The sequence below is a fragment of the Rhinopithecus roxellana genome, chromosome 12 (assembly GCF_007565055.1).
Source record: "Rhinopithecus roxellana isolate Shanxi Qingling chromosome 12, ASM756505v1, whole genome shotgun sequence".
Taxonomy (NCBI): domain Eukaryota; kingdom Metazoa; phylum Chordata; class Mammalia; order Primates; family Cercopithecidae; genus Rhinopithecus; species Rhinopithecus roxellana.
The window spans coordinates 125,139,876-125,160,389 of NC_044560.1; the positions used below are offsets into that span (position 1 = coordinate 125,139,876).

Genomic DNA, 20,514 nt, shown 5'->3' on the forward strand with positions numbered 1-20,514 from the left:
AGAAAAGGTAACTCTTAAGGATTAATAGCACTCTTCATGTTATCAGTGTTACAATTTTACTAACATAAACATTAAATTCTGGAATTACATTTTTTATAGATAAAATGTTGAGTTTATTTTCTTATATAAATAATTGACCTTCTTCAAGGTCAATTAAATACTTTTTATAGATTAGACCTCTCAGGCCTGTTAGATTGTAAAGTTTCTTCCCAGACACACGCAACCTACAAACCAAGATTACACCATGAATAAATACAAAACCTGAATAAACCAATAATAAATAACAATATTGAAGCCGTAATAAAAAGTTTCCCATAAGAGAAAAGCCCTGGATCTCTGGCTTCACTGCTGAATTCTACCAAATATTGAAAGAAGAACTAACAAGAAGTCTACTCAAAATATTACAAAAAATTGAAGATATGAGAAAACCCATTTTACAAGGCTAGCATTACCCAGGTACCAAAACCAGACAAAAACAACAACAAAAAGAAACAACAGGCTAATATTCCTGATGAACATATGCAAAAATCCTCAACAGAAGATTAGAAAATTGAATTCAAAAACACATGAAAAAGATCATTCACCATGATCAAATGGTATTCATTCCAGGGATGCAAGGATGGTTCATTATGGGCAAATCAATAAATGTGATACATAATATCAATGGAATCAAAAACAAAAAAAAAGTATAATCATTTCAATGGGTGTGAAAAAGCATTCAATACAATTCAGCATCCACTCATAATAAAACCCCTCCACAAACTGGGCATAGAAGAAACATACCTCAAAATGATAAAGGCCACATATAACAAACTTACAGCTAATATTATACTGAATGGGAAAAAATGAAAAGCCTTTCCACTAAGATCTGAAATAGGACAAAGATGCCCACTTTTGTCACTTATATTCAACATAGTAATGGAAGTCCTAGCCAGAGCAATTAGGCAAGTGAAAGAAATAAAGGGTATTCAAATTGAAAAAGAATAAGTCACATTATTCCCTTCTATAGAAAACATGATCTTATATTTAAAAAACAGAAAGACTCTACCAAAAAAATTAAAATGAATAAACACATTTAGTAAGGTTGCAAAATAAAAAATTAACACGCAATAATCAGCATTTCTATATGCCAAGAGTAAACAATCTGCAAAAGAGATCAAGAAAGCAATCCCATTTCCAATACTGAAAAAAAAAATTCAGCCAGAAAAGTGAGATTGCTATGACAAAAACTATAAAACACTGATGAAAGAAACTGAAGAGAACACAAGAAAATGGAAAGATAACTATGTTCATAGATGGAAAGAATCAATATTGTTAAAATGCCTATACTACCTGAAGCAATCTAGAGTCAATGCAATCTCTATCAAAACTCTAATGACATTCTACACAGCAACCATAACAAAACAATCCTAAAATTTATTTGGGACCACAAAAAAAAAAAAAAAAAAAAAGACTAGAATAGCCAAAGCAATCCTGTGCAAAAGGAACGAAGTTGGAGGCATCACATAACCTGACTTCAAATTAAACTGTGACACTATAGTAACCAAAACAGCATAGTACTGGAATAAAAACAGAAATAGACTAATGGAATAGAATACAGAATGAAGAAATAAATCCACACATTTACAATAAACTCATTTTTGACAAAGGCACCAACCACATACACTGGGGAAAGGACAGTCTTTTCAATAAATGGTGCTGGAAATACCGGATATTCATAGGCAAAAAAATAAAAATAATGCCTATTTCTCACCATATACAAAAATCGAACTAAAATGGATTATATACTTAAATGTGAGACCTGAAAGGATGAAACTATTGAAGAAAATATTGGGGAAATGCTTTAGGATATTGATTTGGGCAAAGATTACTTGAGTAACATTTTAAAAGCATAGGCAACCAAAGCAAAAATAAACAAATGGGATCATATCAAGCTAAACAGCTTCTGCACAGCGAAGGAAACAATAAACAAAGTAAAGAGACACAATACATAACGGGAGAAAATGTTTGCAAACCACTCATCTGAGAAGGGATTAATAAGCAGAATATATAAAAAACTGAGCAGCGAAAAAAAAAAAAACCCAAATAATCTGATTTCTGATTTTAAAATGAGCAAAAGATCTGAATAGATATTTCTCGAAAGAAGAAAAAAAAAAATGGCCAAAAGATATATTTCTCAAATGCTCAATGTCACTAATGAAATCAAAACCGCAATAATCATCTCAATCCAGTTAAAATGCTTTTTATTAAAAAAGACAAAAAATAATGCACGCTGCTGAGGATACGGAGAAAGGGGACTGCTCATATACTGTTGGTGAGAATGTAAATTAGTATAGTCCACTAGGAAAAACAGTATGAAGTTTTCTCAAAAAAAAAAAAAAAAAAAAAAAATAGAACTACCATTTGATCCAGTAATCCTACTGCTGGGTATATATCCAAAGGAAATAAAATCAGCATATTGAAGAGACATCAGCACTCCCATATTTATTGTAGCATTATTCACAATAACAAAGCTATGAAATCAACCTAAGTGCCCATCAGTGGATGAACGGGTAAAGCAAATGTGGGAAATAGACACAATGGAATATTATTCAGCTATTAAAAAATGAAATCTTTTCATTAGCAACATCATGGGTGGAACTAGAGGACATCATGTTAAGTGAAATAAGCCAGGCAAAGAAAAACAAATATCACATGTTCTCACTGATCTGTGGCAGCTAAAAAAGCTGACCTCACGGATGTGGAGAGTAGAATGGTGATTACCAGGGACTGGGAAGGGGAGGAGGAAATAGAGGTTGAAGAGAGGTTGGTTAATGAGTAGAAAAATACAGTTATGAAGAAGGGATAAGTTCTAGAGTTTGATAGCTCAGTAGGGTGACCATAGTTAACAAAAATTTGTTGTATATTTCAAAATAGCTAGAAGATTTGGAACGTTCCCAATATAAAGAATTGATAAATGTTTGAGGCAATATCCCAATTACCATGATTTGATTTACTACACATTGTATGCATGCATCAAAATATTATATGTACATTAAGAATATGTACAATTATGATGTACCAATTTATTGAAAAAAAGGAAAATTTAAATTACTCAAATTGAAACTGTTATGAATAATTTCATAATTGAAACATTTTTGTCAAGCATATCCCTGCTGTCAATATCCTTAAAATCATGCATAAACAAATAGAAAACAGTTTTTATCAATAGCTAGTTTTATAAAAGAACAGTGTTAAAAATTCCACATAACAGCCATAATAGAAGAGATAATATTCTAAACACAAATTTAAAATTATTTTTATCTTTATTTTTCTTATTTTGTTGCCAACTCCCATTTACATGAACCATCACTTCAGGCCTGGTCATTAAAATTTGGGCTAATGCTGAAATACAATAGTGATGTGAGAAACACACAACCATACAGAGAATTTTAAATCTCCTGAAAACAGAAGAAATTTGGAATAAATGTAGAAGGGACTAAAAGGAAGAAGAAGCATCCTCTAGGGCCCTGGGAATTGCCAGGGCTATCATAACAAACGTCTAAAATGTATTAGAAGCCACACAACATAAAAGCAAGAAGGAAATCTTACGGGTAGTTGATTCCTTCCCTATTCAGCTCCCCAAACCAAAGATGTTGGAAATAAGGGGTCATTTATTCAGTTCTTGATAAGAGATTTCTTTCAAACAAGTTTCAACTTAAAGGTGATAGAAGACGTGAGACAACTATCATAGATAAGCTGACACCTGTAAGATAACAAACTATATTTTCCCACTCTGCAATTCCTGTAGAAAAACACTGAATACCTGCTAGACCTCATGGCTGAAAACCTCAATGTGTATATAGACTTTAAAAAAAGTATTGAGTGATGAGCATAATTTTTCTTGAGGAAAACCACAAAGAAATAACTTATATCTCTTTATTAATGTTCTCTATTTGATGATTCATTGTCATACTTCAATTTTTTAACATGTTTTCCTTTAGCTTTGAATGTAGCTGCTTTGAAGTGTGCTGAATCTAACATCTCAAATTCCTCAGAGACAGTTTCCAGTAATTCATTGTTCACATATATGGGTCATACTTTCTTCTTTCTTTACATATCTCAAAGTTTTTGTAGAAAACAATGTTTTAGATCTAGTTGAGACTGCAGAAACTCTGGATTCTTTTCAATTCTTTGTTCAATGATTTGCCTGGACTGATATTGTGAACTGTTTCTTCACACTGCCCAGCTTCTTGTGTCTGTTTCTTTATTTTTTTAATTGTTGCTATTTTATTTTATAGGTTTAGGGGATGCAAGGACAGTTTTGTTACATGGATATATTACATAATGGCGAATCAGGGCTTTTAGCTTTTAGTGTACTCATGGTTCAGTAGTGAACGCTAACCAACAGGTATTTTTTCAACCCCATCTCACCTTTTAGAATCTCCAGTGTTTATTATACCTCTCTGTATGTCCATGTGTACCCATTGTTTAGCTCTTATTTGCAATGAGAACATGCGGTACTTGTCTTGGCTTCTCAGGGGCTACCCCGGAGTTAGCATAGCTTAGTGGCCAGCAAATGACTAGTGAGAGCCAGTAAACCTATAAGGCTTCCATATTTTGCCAATGGATCTATATGTGGCTTTGGTAGTATATTCAAAGTTTATCTAGTTTACAAGTCTGCCCTGCATTTTACTTTCTGCCTTCACAAGGCTTCACATTCAATCATAAATTAGTGGCTCATTAGGGCCTTCACCAATATCTCTCATGCATATGTATAGCCTTATGCATAAACATAAACTTCTAGCCAACCAGGAATAAGTAGAATTTGATATCAAGGCCAGCCAACTGTGGCTACCTTCTCTCAGATCTTTACTGTCTGCCCCAACCAGTATTAAAACTTCAGGCCTCCTCTGCTTGTTTGCCAAGTAGTACTAAAACTTCAGTCCTCCCTTCCTTGTTTGCCAACAAACCATTATTGTTTCTCTTAATGGAATTTCCCATGCTCTGCTCCATATAGTTAGTTATTTCTGGGAGCAGAGCTGCCAGTATTTCCACATGACTTTCCTAGTAGAACTTTTGTGACATGGAGCTAGGGAGTGGTAGATGGGGATGGAAACTCCAGGTTATAATGTCACAGGCTCTAACTGTTCTGATATTCAGTAAATTTTTCAAGTTAACTTTGAAATTGATACATAATATTTGTACATATTCCTAAGGTACGTATGATATTTTGATGCATGCATACAATGTGTAGTGAATCAAATCATGGTAACTGGGACATCACCTCAAACATTTATCCCTTTTTTGTATTGGAAACATTCCAAATCTTTCTTCTAGCTATTTTGGAATATACAACAAATTTCTGTTAACTATGGTCACCCTACTGGGCTATCAAACTCTAGAACTTATCCTTTCTTCATAACTGTATTTTTTCTACTCATTAACCAATCTCTCTTCACCCTCTATTTCCTCCTCCCCTTCCCAGTCCCTAGTAATCACTATTCTACTCTCCACCTCCATGAGATCATCTTTTTCAGCTGCCACATGAGTGAGAACATGCAATATTTGTCTGTGCCTGGCTTATTTCACTTAACATGATGTCCTCTAGTTCCACCCATGTTGTTGCTAATGAAAAGATTTCATTTTTTTAAATAGCTGAATAATATTCCATTGTGTCTATTTCCCACATTTGCTTTACCCGTTCATCCACTGATGGGCACTTAGGTTGATTTCATAGCTTTGTTATTGTGAATAATGCTACAATAAATATGGGACTGCTGGTATTTCTTCAATATGCTGATTTTCTTTCTTTTAGGTAATATAACCAGAAGATTTTCTTGATAAATGCTTCTCAATTTGTTATATGCTTTTGATCAATTCCAGGAGTTCTTAAATTGTTGTTTTTGACAGTTCTGTTCAGTTTGTTTCTTTGGGGGAAAAGGATTTGCCAAGCTCCTCGCTCAGTCATTCCAGAGATTCATGCAAACTTCTTCATGATGCCTGTGTCAAACGGCATCTGTAGAGGGTTGATAGTAAGTCAAGACTGCAAACTCTCTCTTGACTTCTGCTGACAGAAACCTCAAGGCTGGCAAGGAGGTGATAACATTGAGTGTAGTTCCTCTAATCTTTGACATGGAAAGCAGAACAGGAGGACTTCTTGGCCTAGTACATAATATTACTTGAGGATAAAACTAAAATAATATCCTAATCATTTCAATAGCTTCTGGAGCTAATATCAAAGATACTTTTCTAAAAGTCTTGAAAGACTGACCACTTCATCCGATTGATTCAAGTGTATATATAAGAGAAGCAGCAACGATTATAAAGTGACCTCAAAAATGTGTAAGCAGAACTTTTCTGACACTCTGCTTAACTCTCATTTGAGAGGTACCAAATTGTTCAGGGTGATCAAAAGCTTAATCAATAACACTGCTTGGTGAGCTGAAAAAGGAACCAATATTGGGGTTTACGGCAAACTTCAAATTGACAGCAGCACTTCTGAAAATGTAGTATTTATCTACCTATGTTAGAATTACCCATGACATCCTATTTTAAATTTTATTGTATTTATTTTGTAGAGACAGGGTCTTGCTCTGTTGCCCAGGTTATTCTCAAACTCTTGGCCTCAAGTGATTCTCCCACGGGGGCCTCCCAAAGCACTGGGATTACAGGCATGAGCCATTGCACCTGGCCCCATGATATCTCTTAAAATACAGATTTCCATGTGTTACTTATATATAAGAACCAGCATCTATGGGGGTAAAAAGTGGAAATCTATATTTTTAACAAACAACTTAGATAATTTGAAAATGAGGCTCTTTCCTGTATCAACTCTTCTCACTTCTTGCCCAAATTAAAATTAATTATATGGGTTAAGCACCCAAAATCAGGATGCTAATCCGTATAACAATTTAGGGAATATGCCTTTAATGAAGAATAACAAAGGGTAAAAAATACTCTTCCTCAGGGTGTGTACCCTCTGAATCTTTCTTTTCCTCTTTGGATTGCTTCACCTTCAAATTTACCTATAATAAACTATTTACTTTAAAGAGAGGCCCAGGATGCTCCTTGCTTGGGAGGCAATAACTCTGAGAAAGGAAGTCACACTCCCACTTACACTCTGTGTAAGGGGCATAAGGAGTCCTCACATGTTCATAGATGGTCTAGCCTAGCTTACCAGAGTAAAGATCAGAGATTTGAACGCAAAACCCAAGTTACCAATTACAAAATATTCCATTCTTTGAAGCTTTGTTTGTTCCTCAGGAATCTCAGGAAGGTGAAAGCTATATATTACAGTAACTAGTGGTATAGCATCCAAGAATTCAAAGAACCTTTGGCTGTATAAATCCAAAATTTACAGTTTTTAATACTGCATTAAATTTATGTCAGTTGACACAGAGCTGTCAAAAATCTTGATGAAATTTGCTCATATAAACTTGTACAAATATTATTATTAACATTTCTCAAATTTTAGATGAGAACAGAATTTGCTCTTACAGAATTTGATCTCAAATTATTTAAAAAGGTTGGCTCATGGTTTAAAATTATAAGAACTGTTTTTTATATTAGAATACATTCTGAAGTATGTGAGTTTTCAGGGCAGACAAATTTTAAGTAGGATGAAAGGCATCACCAATAATTGACTATATTTGTTTTTACACATAAGTTCCAGTAATGCAAACATATTAAAATTTTAATAGGAATTTACAGTTAAAAATAAATACTAATTATCCTTTTGAGTCTAAATTTCCCACAAATTCAGCAGATTATAAAAGTTATTTTTATAGGAACTATGAGGAGGATATACATATATTTCATTCATACCTATACTCGGGGTCACTGTCATAGGCAGAGTCTCTATATAAAAGACTTCTTTTCAGTTCCAGTTCATCATCTTTCTCCAGGTCTCTCTGGTCTCTCTCATCCTGAAAAATTTTAAAGATTTCCATTAACTCATTGTCTCATTGTCCCCAAAATGATGCTTATGTTTCTTCAGAAAATGCTCTTCCCCTCCCCTTACAAATTTTAATTTATAAGAAACGGAATTAAATGCTAGTGTTTCTTTGGGGGAAAAAAAGGTTAAGTGAGGATTTACTATCCTTTTCAATAAAACTATACAGTTTTATTATAGTTTTTGCTAATATTGCTTATCAAAGATTAGGTATCAAGTAGATACCTCTTGAATCCATAAAAATAGAGGAATGACTCCTGTGTCATGATATGTAAATTAATGTTATCTTATACATTGTTATATGAACTCAAGAGATTGTACCTGCATTCTGAGGAATAAGTATTTGAGAAAATTATGTAGATACAAGCATTCTAACATGCACCTATGACTTACAAAGGAAATGGCTTAGACTTATTAATCAAAAGCCAAAATGCAGTAACAATCCAGAAAAGGCAAAAATGAAAGGCAAGGTAACTGGAATGAAAATATACGGTTACCCCCACCTTGTATGGGCAGCCTGTTCTTAATTTCTAATAGACACATATAAGGACATAAGAAGTAGTATTCTGAAGAGATGGCTTCGTTAACTGTAACATTCACAGTTACGTTCATGTGTGGTAATGGTATATAATTTAATACCAAATACCTTTCTCAACTACTAGCGAATATCCTTGTGTTCCTTAGTCAAACAAGAAGAGAAACAAACAGAACTGATAATAAAGTAAACTAGTAAGCACAAATAAGGATTAGTATTAGTAAGGGGTTCATTCACTTGATGTAAGAAATCAGCTGAATGCACATTGTGAAGAAAAATGATTTTAAAAATTTGCTGATGGTATGAAACTAGGAAGACAGCATTATGTGTAAACATGTGTGCAATAAATAATAGAGCTTGTTTAAAAATCACAGAAAATATGCATACAAATTTAGAATTGTTATAGTTTCTTGATTTTATCATTATGAAGTAACCTTTATTTCTATAACTACTTTTTTTTCCCTTAACTTCTTTTGGTCTACTATTCATATAGAGACAACCACTTTCTTTTAGTTAGTGCTTTAATGATATATATTTGTCCTTTTATTTTCAGCCATTCTTTATTATTAGATCTTTTTCTTGAATGGCATATTACTGGATATTCCTTATTTTTACCTATTCTGAGAAGTCAATGAAGTGGAGCATTTAGTCTATTATCAAAGAAAATGTAATTTCCTGTAGTGAGTGTGAAAGACTTGGCAAAGAAATGAAATAAAAAGGATAGCTGTCTTAAAGGAGTAAAAATACAACTAGTAAAACCATTCCTGTAGAGTGTTGATGCCTATCTAGATCAAGGATATCATATAGGGGAATTCAGACCTGAGAAACAAAAAGGAATAGATTAGCTTAAAGGTTATTCCTTTCAAATTTTCAGACTATATTTTGTGATATTTTATAAATATATAATTACATATAAATACAATTCTATATAATATATAAATACATAGTTAATAGCTTATAATAAAGTGTGATCCTTGTTGCCTCCTTGTGTTTGAATAACTTGCCCTTTGAAAAATAATCTATACAAGGACTCTTACAAAAGATGGGTCCTTGTATAGATTATTTTTTCAAAGGGCAAGTTATTCAAACACAAGGAGGCAACAAGGATCACACCTTATTATAAGCTAATAACTATGTTTTGATCTTTCTTGCTTTGTTGCATATCTTGTAATTTTATGTTGACATCTGGAAATTTTAAGTAATATGTTGTGACATATCTGGAATGAATATTTCCTTATTTATCTTCTGTCTGTCCTGTCCACTGGTGAATGTGGGATACTGAGGTCTCTATTATATTGCATATCTATTTCTTCTTTCTATTCCACCAGTTTTTCCTTATATTTTTGGGATCATTTTTAGGTGCATACATATTTGTAATGGTCATATCTTCCTGATGGTTTGGCCCTGTTGCCATTATAAAATATTTTTATTTGTTTTTAGTATGAAATTTAGTAAGAAAAAATTCTCTTAAAGTCTATTTGTCCAATATTTGTGTAGCCACTGCAATTCTCTTACACTGTTGAATGGTATGCTTTTGTTTCCTTTTACATTCAACTTATTTGTGCCTCTGAATCTAAAGTGCATCTCTTGTAGACAGAGTATAGTTGAACCATGATTTTTTTTTTTTTTTTTGAGACGAAGTCTCGCTCTGTCGCCCGGGCTGGAGTACAGTGGCCGGATCGCAGCTCACTGCAAGTTCCGCCTCCCGGGTTTACGCCATTCTCCTGCCTCAGCCTCCGGAGTAGCTGGGACTACAGGCGCCCGCCACCTCGCCCGGCTAATTTTTTTGTATTTTTAGTAGAGATGGGGTTTCACCGTGTTAGCCAGGATGGTCTCGATCTCCTGACCTCGTGATCCGCCCATCTCGGCCTCCCAAAGTGCTGGGATTACAGGCTTGAGCCACCGCGCCCGGCCTTGAGACATTTTCTTAGTAGTTTCCATGATGATTACAAATAACATCTTAATACAGAAGAATCTAAGTTTAGATGACAGCAACTTAATTTCAATGGGATATGGAAACTTTGCTCTTACATGTTTACAATCTCTCCCCTTTTCTTTTAATTGCTATTTTTACACAAATTACATCTTTATATAATATGCTCCCACCAACATATATTTATAATTATTGTTTTGTGAGTTCTTCAGATAGAAGAACTAAAGAGTTACTGGCAAAAACTGTATTTTGCCTATCTTTTATATTTACCTAGTTACCATTATCATCGCTCTTTATTTCTTCATGTGAATCTATACTACTGCCTAGTGTCCTTTCACTTCATCCTGAAGGGCTCCTTTTAGTATTTCTTGTAGTGCAAATCTGCTAGTGATAAACCTGGTGTTATTGAGAATGTTAATTTATTTTATATTTTTGAAAGACAGTTTTGCTGGATATTCATGGTTGAGAGTTCTTTTCAGTACACTGAATACATCATTACACTGCCTTTTGGACTTCATAGTTTCTGATTTAAACCAGTTTTAAATCTTACTGGAAAATACATTTATGTGATGAATCCCTTCTCCCTTGCTGCTTTTAAGATTCTCTTTTTGTCTTTGGCTTTTTTCAAAACACTTTTTTTCTAGATACAGAGTCTAACTCTGTCACCAGGCTGAAATGCAGTGGCGAAATCATAGCTAAGCTCACTGTAGCCTTGAACTCCTGGGCTCAAGTGACTCTCCCGTTTCAACCTTCTGAGTATTAGGGATTACAGGTACTTGCCATGATGTCCGGCTTATCTTTGGCTTCAGACTTATGGTTTATAATGAGCCTCAAGTGTGGATCTATTTGAGTTTATCTTACTTAAGAGTTTATTGAGCTCCTTAGATAATAATTTTCTTCAATATGGCAAGGACCATTATTTCTCCAAATATTCCTTCTTTCCTTCCTTTCTCCTTCTTTTTCTGGAATTCTTATTACAGGTATGTTGGCATGCTTAACGGTATCCCACGAATCCATATGTGTTCATTATTTTTATTCTTCTTTCTGTTCCTCACACTGAATTATCTCATTTGACTTGTTTTCAAGTCCAGTAATATTTTCTTCTGCCTGCTCGTGGGATGCTAAGGAGTCCTTCTAATAAATTTTTCATTTCTGAATATATACTTGTCAACTTCAGAATTTTTATTTGGTTATTTAAAAAAGTTTATAACTCTTGATTGAAATTTTATATTTTATGAGACATAATTCTAACACTTTATTTCTTTATGAATGCTTTCTTTTGGTTCTTTGAATAAATATATTTAACATAACTGATTTACGGTCTTTGTCTAGTGAGTTCAATGTGTAGGATCCTCAAGGACAGTTTCTATTCATTGCTTTTTTTCTCAATTTCTGCTGTTTATTGTTGTTTATTCTAGTTCTTAGTTTAGTGATTTTCTGACTTAGTTCCGCAAAGTCAACATTCCTTTCTGTGGTTGATCACTGATATCTCTATTCTGTTAGCTGAGTCATCAAGTCATTGGACAGACATTTCTATAAATGCTCAGAACCATTAAGTCTTCCAGTGTTTGCTGAGCAGCTCTGAATGTTGGGAGTACACTTCCAACACTTAGCCTAAGCCTTAACTTCTTGTTTATTCAGAGCCTTAAGGTAGGTTGGAACTGAAAGCTTTGGACCTTCTTGTCTTTTCTGATCAAGTACATAGTGCCTTAGACATTTGGGTTGATTCCAAGTCTTTGTTATTGTGAATAGTGCCACAATAAACATACGTGTGTATGTGTCTTTCTAGCAGCATGATTTATGATCCTTTGGGTATATACCCAGTAATGGGATGGCTGGGTCATATGGTACATCTAGTTCTAGATCCTTGAGGAATCGCCATACTGTTTTCCATAATGGTTGAACTAGTTTACAATCCCACCAACAGTGTAAAAGTGTTCCTATTTCTCCACATCCTCTCCAACACCTGTTGTTTCCTGGCTTTTTAATGATTGCCATTCTTACAGGTGTGAGATGGTATCTCATGGTGGTTTTGATTTGCATTTCTCTGATGGCCAGTGATCATGAGCACTTTTTCATGTGTCTGTTGGCTGAATGAATGTCTTCTTTTGAGAAATGTCTGTTCATGTCCTTTGCCCACTTTTTGATGGGGTTGTTTGTTTTTGTCAATTTGTTTGAGTTCTTTGTAGGTTCTGGATATTAGCCCTTTGTCAGATGAGTAGATTGCAAAAATTTTCTCCCATTCTGTAGGTTGCCTGTTCACTCTGATGGTAGTTTCTTTTGCTGTGCAGAAGCTCTTTAGTTTAATTAGATCCCATTTGTTAATTTTGGCTTTTGCTGGCATTGCTTTTGGTGTTTTAGACATGAAGTCCTTGCCCATGCTTATGTCCTGAATGGTACTATCTAGGTTTTCTTCTAGGGTTTTTATGGTATTAGGTCGAACATGTAAGTCTCTAATCCATCTTGAATTAATTTTTGTATAAGGAGTAAGGAAAGGATCCAGTTTCAGCTTTCTACTTATGGCTAGCCAATTTCCCCAACACCATTTATTAAATAGGGAATCCTTTCCCCATTTCTTGTTTCTCTCAGGTTTGTCAAAGATCAGATGGCTGTAGATGTGTGGTATTATTTCTGAGGACTCTGTTCTGTTCCATTGGTCTATATCTCTGTTTTGGTACCAGTATCATGCTGTTTTGGTTACTGTAGCCTTATAGTATAGTTTGAAGTCAGGTAGCGTGACGCCTCCAGCTTTGTTCTTATGACTTAGGATTGTCTTGGCAATGTGGGCTCTTTTTTGGTTCCATATGAACTTTAAAGCCGTTTTTTCCAATTCTGTGAAGAAACTCATTGGTAGCTTGATGGGGATGGTATTGAATCTATAAATTACCTTGGGCAATATGGCCATTTTCACGATATTGATTCTTCCTATCCATGAGCATGGTGTGTTCTTCCATTTGTTTGTGTCCTCTTTGATTTCACTGAGCAGTGGTTTGTAGTTCTCCTTGAAGAGGTCCTTTACATCCCTTGTAAGTTGGATTCCTAGGTATTTGATTCTCTTTGAAGCAATTGTGAATGGAAGTTCATTCATGATTTGGCTCTCTGTTTGTCTGTTATTGGTGTATAAGAATGCTTGTGATTTCTGCACATTAATTTTGTATCCTGAGACTTTGCTGAAGTTGCTTATCAGTTTAAGGAGATTTGGGGCTGAGACAATGGGGTTTTCTAAATATACAATCATGTCATCTGCAAATAGGGACAATTTGACTTCTTCTTTTCCTAACTGAATACCCTTGATTTCTTTCTCTTGCCTGATTGCCCTAGCCAGAACTTCCAACACTATGGTGAATAGGAGCAGTGAGAGAGGGCATCCCTGTCTTGTGCCAGTTTTCAAAGGGAATTTTTCCAGTTTTTGCCCATTCAGTATGATATTGGCTGTGGGTTTGTCATAAATCGCTCTTATTATTTGGAGGTACGTTCCATCAATACCGAATTTATTGAGCACTTTTAGCATGAAAGGCTGTTGAATTTTGTCAAAGGCCTTTTCTGCATCTATTGAGATAACCATGTGGTTCTTGTCTTTGGTTCTGTTTATATGCTGGATTACGTTTATTGATTTGCGAATGTTGAACCAGCCTTGCATCCCAGGGATGAAGCCCACTTGATCATGGTGGATAAGCTTTTTGATGTGCTGCTGAATCCGGTTTGCCAGTATTTTATTAAAGATTTTTGCATCGATGTTCATCAGGGATATTGGTCTAAAATTCTCTTTTTTTTTGTTGTGTCTCTGCCAGGCTTTGGCATCAGATGATGTTGGCCTCATAAAATGAGTTAGGGAGGATTCCTTCTTTTTCTATTGATTGGAATAGTTTCAGAAGGAATGGTACCAGCTCCTCCTTGTACCTCTGGTAGAATTCAGCTGTGAATCCATCTGGTCCTGGACTTTTTTTGGTGGGTAGGCTATTAATTATTGCCTCAATTTCAGAGCCTGCTATTGGTCTATTCAGGGATTCAACTTCTTCCTGGCTTAGTCTTGGAAGAGTGTAAGTGTCCAGGAAATTATCCATTTCTTCTAGATTTTCTAGTTTATTTGCGTAGAGGTGTTTATAGTATTCTCTGATGGTAGTTTGTATTTCTGTGGGGTCGGTGGTGATATCCCCTTTATCATTTTTTATTGTGGCTATTTGATTCTTCTCTCTTTTCTTCTTTATTAGCCTTGCTAGTGGTCTGTCAATTTTGTTGATCTTTTCAAAAAACCAACTCCTGGATTCATTGATTTTTTGGAGGGTTTTTTGTGTCTCTATCTCCTTCAGTTCTGCTCTGATCTTAGTTATTTCTTGCCTTCTGCTAGCTTTTGAATGTGTTTGCTCTTGCTTTTCTAGTTCTTTTAATTGTGATGTTAGAGTGTCAATTTTAGATCTTTCCAGCTTTCTCCTGTGGGCATTTAGTGCTATAAGTTTCCCTCTACACACTGCTTTAAATGTGTCCCAGAGATTCTGGTATGTTGTATCTTTGTTCTCACTGGTTTCAAAGAATGTCTTTATTTCTGCCTTCATTTTGTTATGTACCCAGTAGTCATTCAGGAGCAGGTTGTTCAGTTTCCATGTAGTTGAGCGGTTTTGACTGAGTTTCTTAGTCTTGAGTTCTAGTTTGATTGCACTGTGGTCTGAGAGACAGTTTGTTATAATTTCTGTTCTTGTACATTTGCTGAGGAGTGCTTTACTTCCAATTATGTGGTCAATTTTGGAATAAGTGTGATGTGGTGCTGAGAAGAATGTATATTCTGTTGATTTGGGGTGGAGAGTTCTATAGATGTCTATTAGGTATGCTTGCTGCAGAGATGAGTTCAATTCCTGGATATCCTTGTTAACTTTCTGTCTCGTTGATCTGTCTAATGTTGACAGTGGGGTGTTGAAGTCTCCCATTATTATTGTATGGAAGTCTAAGTCTCTTTGTAAGTCTCTAAGGACTTGCTTTATGAATTTGGGTGCTCCTGTATTGGGTGCATATATATTTAGGATAGTTAGCTCTTCCTTTTGAATTGATCCCTTTACCATTATGTAATGGCCTTCTTTGTCTCTTTTGATCTTTGATGGTTTAAAGTCTGTTTTATCAGAGACTAGGATTGCAACCCCTGCTTTTTTTTGTTCTCCATTTGCTTGGTAGATCTTCCTCCATCCCTTTATTTTGAGCCTATGTATGTCTCTGCATGTGAGATGGGTCTCCTGAATACAGCAGACTGATGGGTCTTGACTCTTTATCCAGTTTGCCAGTCTGTGTCTTTTAATTGGAGCATTTAGTCCATTTACATTTAAGGTTAATATTGTTATGTGTGAACTTGATCCTGCCATTATGATATTAACTGGTTATTTTGCTCGTTAGTTGATGCAGTTTCTTCCTAGCCTCGATGGTCTTTACATTTTGGCATGTATTTGCAATGGCTGGTACTTATTGTTCCTTTCCATGTTTAGGGCTTCCTTCAGGGTCTCCTGTAAGGCAGGCCTTGTGGTGACAAAATCTCTAAGCATTTGCTTATCTGTAAAGGATTTTATTTCTCCTTCACTTATGAAACTTAGTTTGGCTGGATATGAAATTCTGGGTTTAAAATTCTTTTCTTTAAGAATGTTGAATATTGGCCCCCACTCTCTTCTGGCTTGTAGAGTTTCTGCCGAGAGATCTGCTGTTAGTGTGATGGGCTTCCCTTTGTGGGTAACCCGACCTTTCTCTCTGGTTGCCCTTAAGATTCTTTCCTTCATTTCAACTTTGGTGAATCTGGCAATTATGTGTCTTAGAGTTGCTCTTCTCGAGGAGTATCTTTGTGGTGTTCTCTGTATTTCCTGAATTTGAATATTGGCCTGCCCTACTAGGTTGGGGAAGTTCTCCTGGATGATATCCTGAAGAGTGTTTTCCAACTTGGTTCCATTTTCCCCCTCACTTTCAGGCACCCCAATCAGATGTAGATTTGGTCTTTTGACATAATCCCATACTTCTTGCAGGCTTTGTTCATTTCTTTTTCTTCTTTTTTCTTTTGGTTTCTCTTCTCGCTTCATTTCATTCATTTGATCCTCAATCGCTGATACTCTTTCTTCCAGTTGATCGAGTTGGTTACTGAAGCTTGTGCATTTGTCACGTATTTCTCGTGTCATGGTTTTAATCTCTGTCATTTCGTTTATGACCTCTGCATTAATTATTCTAGCTGTCAATTCTTCCACTCTTTTTTCAAGAGTTTTAGTTTCTTTGCGCTGGGTACGTAATTCCTCCTTTAGCTCTGAGAAGTTTGATGGACTGAAGCCTTCTTCTCTCATCTCGTCAAAGTCATTCTCCGTCCAGCTTTGATCCGTTGCTGGCGATGAGCTGCGCTCCTTTGCAGGGGGAGATGCGCTCTTATTTTTTGAATTTCCAGCTTTTCTGTCCTAATTTTTCCCCATCTTTGTGGTTTTATCTGCCTCTGGTCTTTGATGATGGTGATGTACTGATGGGATTTTGGTGTAGGTGTCCTTACTGTTTGATAGTTTTCCTTCTAACAGTCAGGACCCTCAGCTGTAGGTTTGTTGGAGATTGCTTGAGGTCCGCTCCAGACCCTGTTTGCCTGGGTATCAGCAGCAGAGGCTGCAGAAGATAGAATACTGCTGAACAGTGAGTGTACCTGTCTGATTCTTGCTTTGGAAGCTTCCTCTCAGGGGTGTACTCCACCGTGTGAGGTGTGGGGTGTCAGTCTGCCCCTAGTGGGGGATGTCTCCCAGTTAGGCTACTCAGGGGTCAGGGACCCACTTGAGCAGGCAGTCTGTCCCTTCTCAGATCTCAACCTCCGTGTTGGGAGATCCACTGCTCTCTTCAAAGCTGTCAGACAGAGTCGTTTGTGTCTGCAGAGGTTTCTGCTGCTTTGTTGTTGTTGTTGTTGTTGTTGTTTGGCTGTGCCCTGTCCCCAGAGGTGGAGTCTACAGAGACAGGCAGGCTTCCTTGAGCTGCTGTGAGCTCCACCCAGTTCGAGCTTCCCAGAGGCTTTGTTTACCTACTTAAGCCTCAGCAATGGCGGGCGCCCCTCCCCCAGCCTCGCTGCTGTCTTGCGGTTAGATCGCAGACTGCTGTGCTAGCAATGAGGTAGGCTCCGTCGCCGTGGGACCCTCCCGGCCAGGTATGGGATATTATCTCCTGGTGTGCCCGTTTGCTTAAAGCGCAGTATTGGGGTGGGAGTTACCCGATTTTCCAGGTGTTGTGTGTCTCAGTTCCCCTGGCTAGGAAAAGGGATTCCCTTCCCCCTTGCGCTTCCCAGGTGAGGCGATGCCTCACCCTGCTTCAGCTCTCGCTGGTCGGGCTGCAGCAGCTGACCAGCACCGATTGTCCGGCACTCCCTAGTGAGATGAACCCAGTACCTCAGTTGAAAATGTAGAAATCACCGGTCTTCTGTGTCACTCGCGCTGGGAGTTGGAGACTGGAGCTGTTCCTATTTGGCCATCTTGCTCCGCCCCCCTTCCCAAAAATTAAAGAGGAAGAAGAACTCACGAACTCATTCTATAAGGTCATTATTCCTTTGATACCAAAAGCAAAGATAACACAAGAAAAAAAAAACCTGAATACCAATAAATTTTATGAATATGGATGCAGAATTTCTTAGTAAAATACTCTCTAGCCAAATCCAGCAAGACATAAAAAGGATTATACACCATAACCAAGAGGGAATTATCCAAACAATGCAAGGTTGACTCATATAAAATTCAATCAATGTAATAAGTCATATTAATAATAATATTAATAATATTAATATATTAATAAGTTATATTGGATCCTATCCAAAATGATAGGATCATCTCAATAGATGCAGGGAAAGTATGTGACAAACACCAACAACACTCAAAAAACTAGGAGTAGAAGGAACTTCCTCAAGATGATAAACGCCATCTATAAAAAACATATAGCTAATAGCATACTTATTTGTAAAGGAGTGAAATCTTCCCCTTAAGATCAGGAATAAAACAAGGATGGGCGCTCTCCCCACTTCTATTCAGCAATATATTGGAGGTACTATCCAGGACAATTAGCCAAGAATATGCTATAAAAGAAATTGAGATCAGAAAGGAAATAAAGACATTTCTATTTGCAGATGATTCTGTATTTTAAAAATTCCACATATACACACAAAATAACTATTAAAGCTAATAAAATAAGTTCAGCAAGATTGCAGGACCCCCTTCCATCACAGAACTTTGTAATCCTATTCACTGCAGAGCCCTGTTGACCCTGCACCCCTGCTCTAGCACCTCCAGACTAACACACCTGGGGATTGTGTACAGGCACTGCTCAAGCCCACGTGGAATTAACACATGAAAATGCACTGTATTCCTAAACACTATCAGTAAACAATCTGAAAATAAAATTAAGGAAACAATATCATGTACAATAGGATCAAAAATAACAAAATACTTAGGAGTAAACTTGATTTTTAAAAAGCTTAAAATGAATACTGAACTACAAAACATATTTAATAAAAGATGACCTAAATAAATTTTTAAAGTGCTATCTTCACAGATCAAAAGATATGTAAACAATTATTAAGAAAGCAATATTTTCCAAAATGATCTAGAGAGCCAATACAATTCCTATACAATTCCAGCCACAGTTTTCATGCAAAAATTGAAAAGTTGATCCTAAAATTCATACAGAAATGCAAAGGACCTAGAACAGTTATTCTTGAAAAAGAAGAAAAGTTGGAAGACTAACAATTCCTGATATCAACATTTACTACAAAAGCCATTGCAATCAAAATAGTATGATAATAGCATAGGATAGACATATAGATCAATGAAACAGAATTGAGAATCCAGAATTAAACCCATACATTTATAGTCAATTGATTTTTTTTATAGAGATGCCAGGACAATTCAGTGGGGGAATGATCTTTTTAACAAATGGTGCTGGGACAACCAGATTTCCACATGAAAAAGAATTAACTTTGACTCCCTATCTCACGCAAAATACAAAAATCAACTCAAAATTGATCAATGACCTAAATATAATGGCCAATACTGCAAAACTCTTAGAAAACACAGGCATAAATTTTTATGTCCCTAGACTAAGCAACAATTTCTGAGATATCCTAAGCAAAAGCAACCAGAGAAAACATAGAAAAGTTGGATTTCATCAAAATTTAAAAAACATTTATGCTTCAAAACACAGTATTAGAAAGTGGAAGACAAACCACGAATGGAAGAATATATTTGCAAACATTATCTAAGATGAGACTTGTACCCAGAATATATAAAGAGCTCTCAAAATTCAATAGTAAGGCAGATAACTATAAGCAGCTAGTGAGCGCCTCTCATGGAAAGCAATCAAAATAGCAAGGAAATACTAACACTTCAAGTAGATTGTCTAAGAGAGCACCATGAAATTCACCAGAGAATCCATGAAAATCAAGGAAAGAAGACAGTGAAGTCAGGCAGCCCTCCAAGCAGGACTGGTGCAGAGCTAGGAAAGGTTCCCTAAAGCAGGGAAGGGATGGCTAAATAAGAGATCCTCAGTATTCTACCCTTCCATCACAGAACTTTGTAATCCTATTCACTGAAGAGCCCTGTTGACCCTGCACCCCTGCTCCAGCACCTCCAGACTAACACGCCTGGGGATTGTGTACAGGCACTGCTCAAGCCCATGTGGAATCCCACAGGCTTGTGATCCCTGAGCATCCTGGTGCCAAATGCTGCACCCCGCCAAGAAGGAAGGCCAGGCACTTTCACATGCCCCAAAGACAGATACCACATTCACAGTATGTTGAAGAGGGCAAACAATGCACCGCACAACTTCCCACTTCCACTGCTCCCTGCAGAAAAAGGCACCCCTGCCTTAGTGTCATGCCCCCAAGTGCAGCCACCCTTCCACGCCTGTGGTCTACCACTGCAGCTCAGCATTTCTCTGAAAGCCCAGTCCCCAGAGGCTGTTGATGAGTCCTTTGTCTCCTACAACGGTCACCACCACCGCTAAAACAGTCTCAAAAGGACAAATCTAAGAGATACTGGCCTTAAAGAGGAGGTAGAAAAAGAGATAGGGGTAGAACATTTATTCAAAGGGATAATAACAGAGAACTTCCAAAACCTGGATAAAGATATTGGTATTCAAGTACAA

General features: G+C 36.4%; 1 protein-coding gene across 4 annotated transcripts in view; it reads right to left on the bottom strand.

The window, feature by feature from the left end:
• SPATA6 (spermatogenesis associated 6) overlaps nucleotides 1–20,514 on the bottom strand; it is a 218,428-nt gene that overhangs the window by 30,769 nt on the left and 167,145 nt on the right. For all 4 annotated transcript variants that reach the window (XM_030942935.1, XM_030942936.1, XM_030942934.1 and 1 more), the window contains one exon: nucleotides 7,807–7,907. In XM_030942935.1, the coding sequence (XP_030798795.1) occupies nucleotides 7,807–7,907 (101 nt within the window). The remainder of the gene's footprint in view (nucleotides 1–7,806; nucleotides 7,908–20,514) is intronic.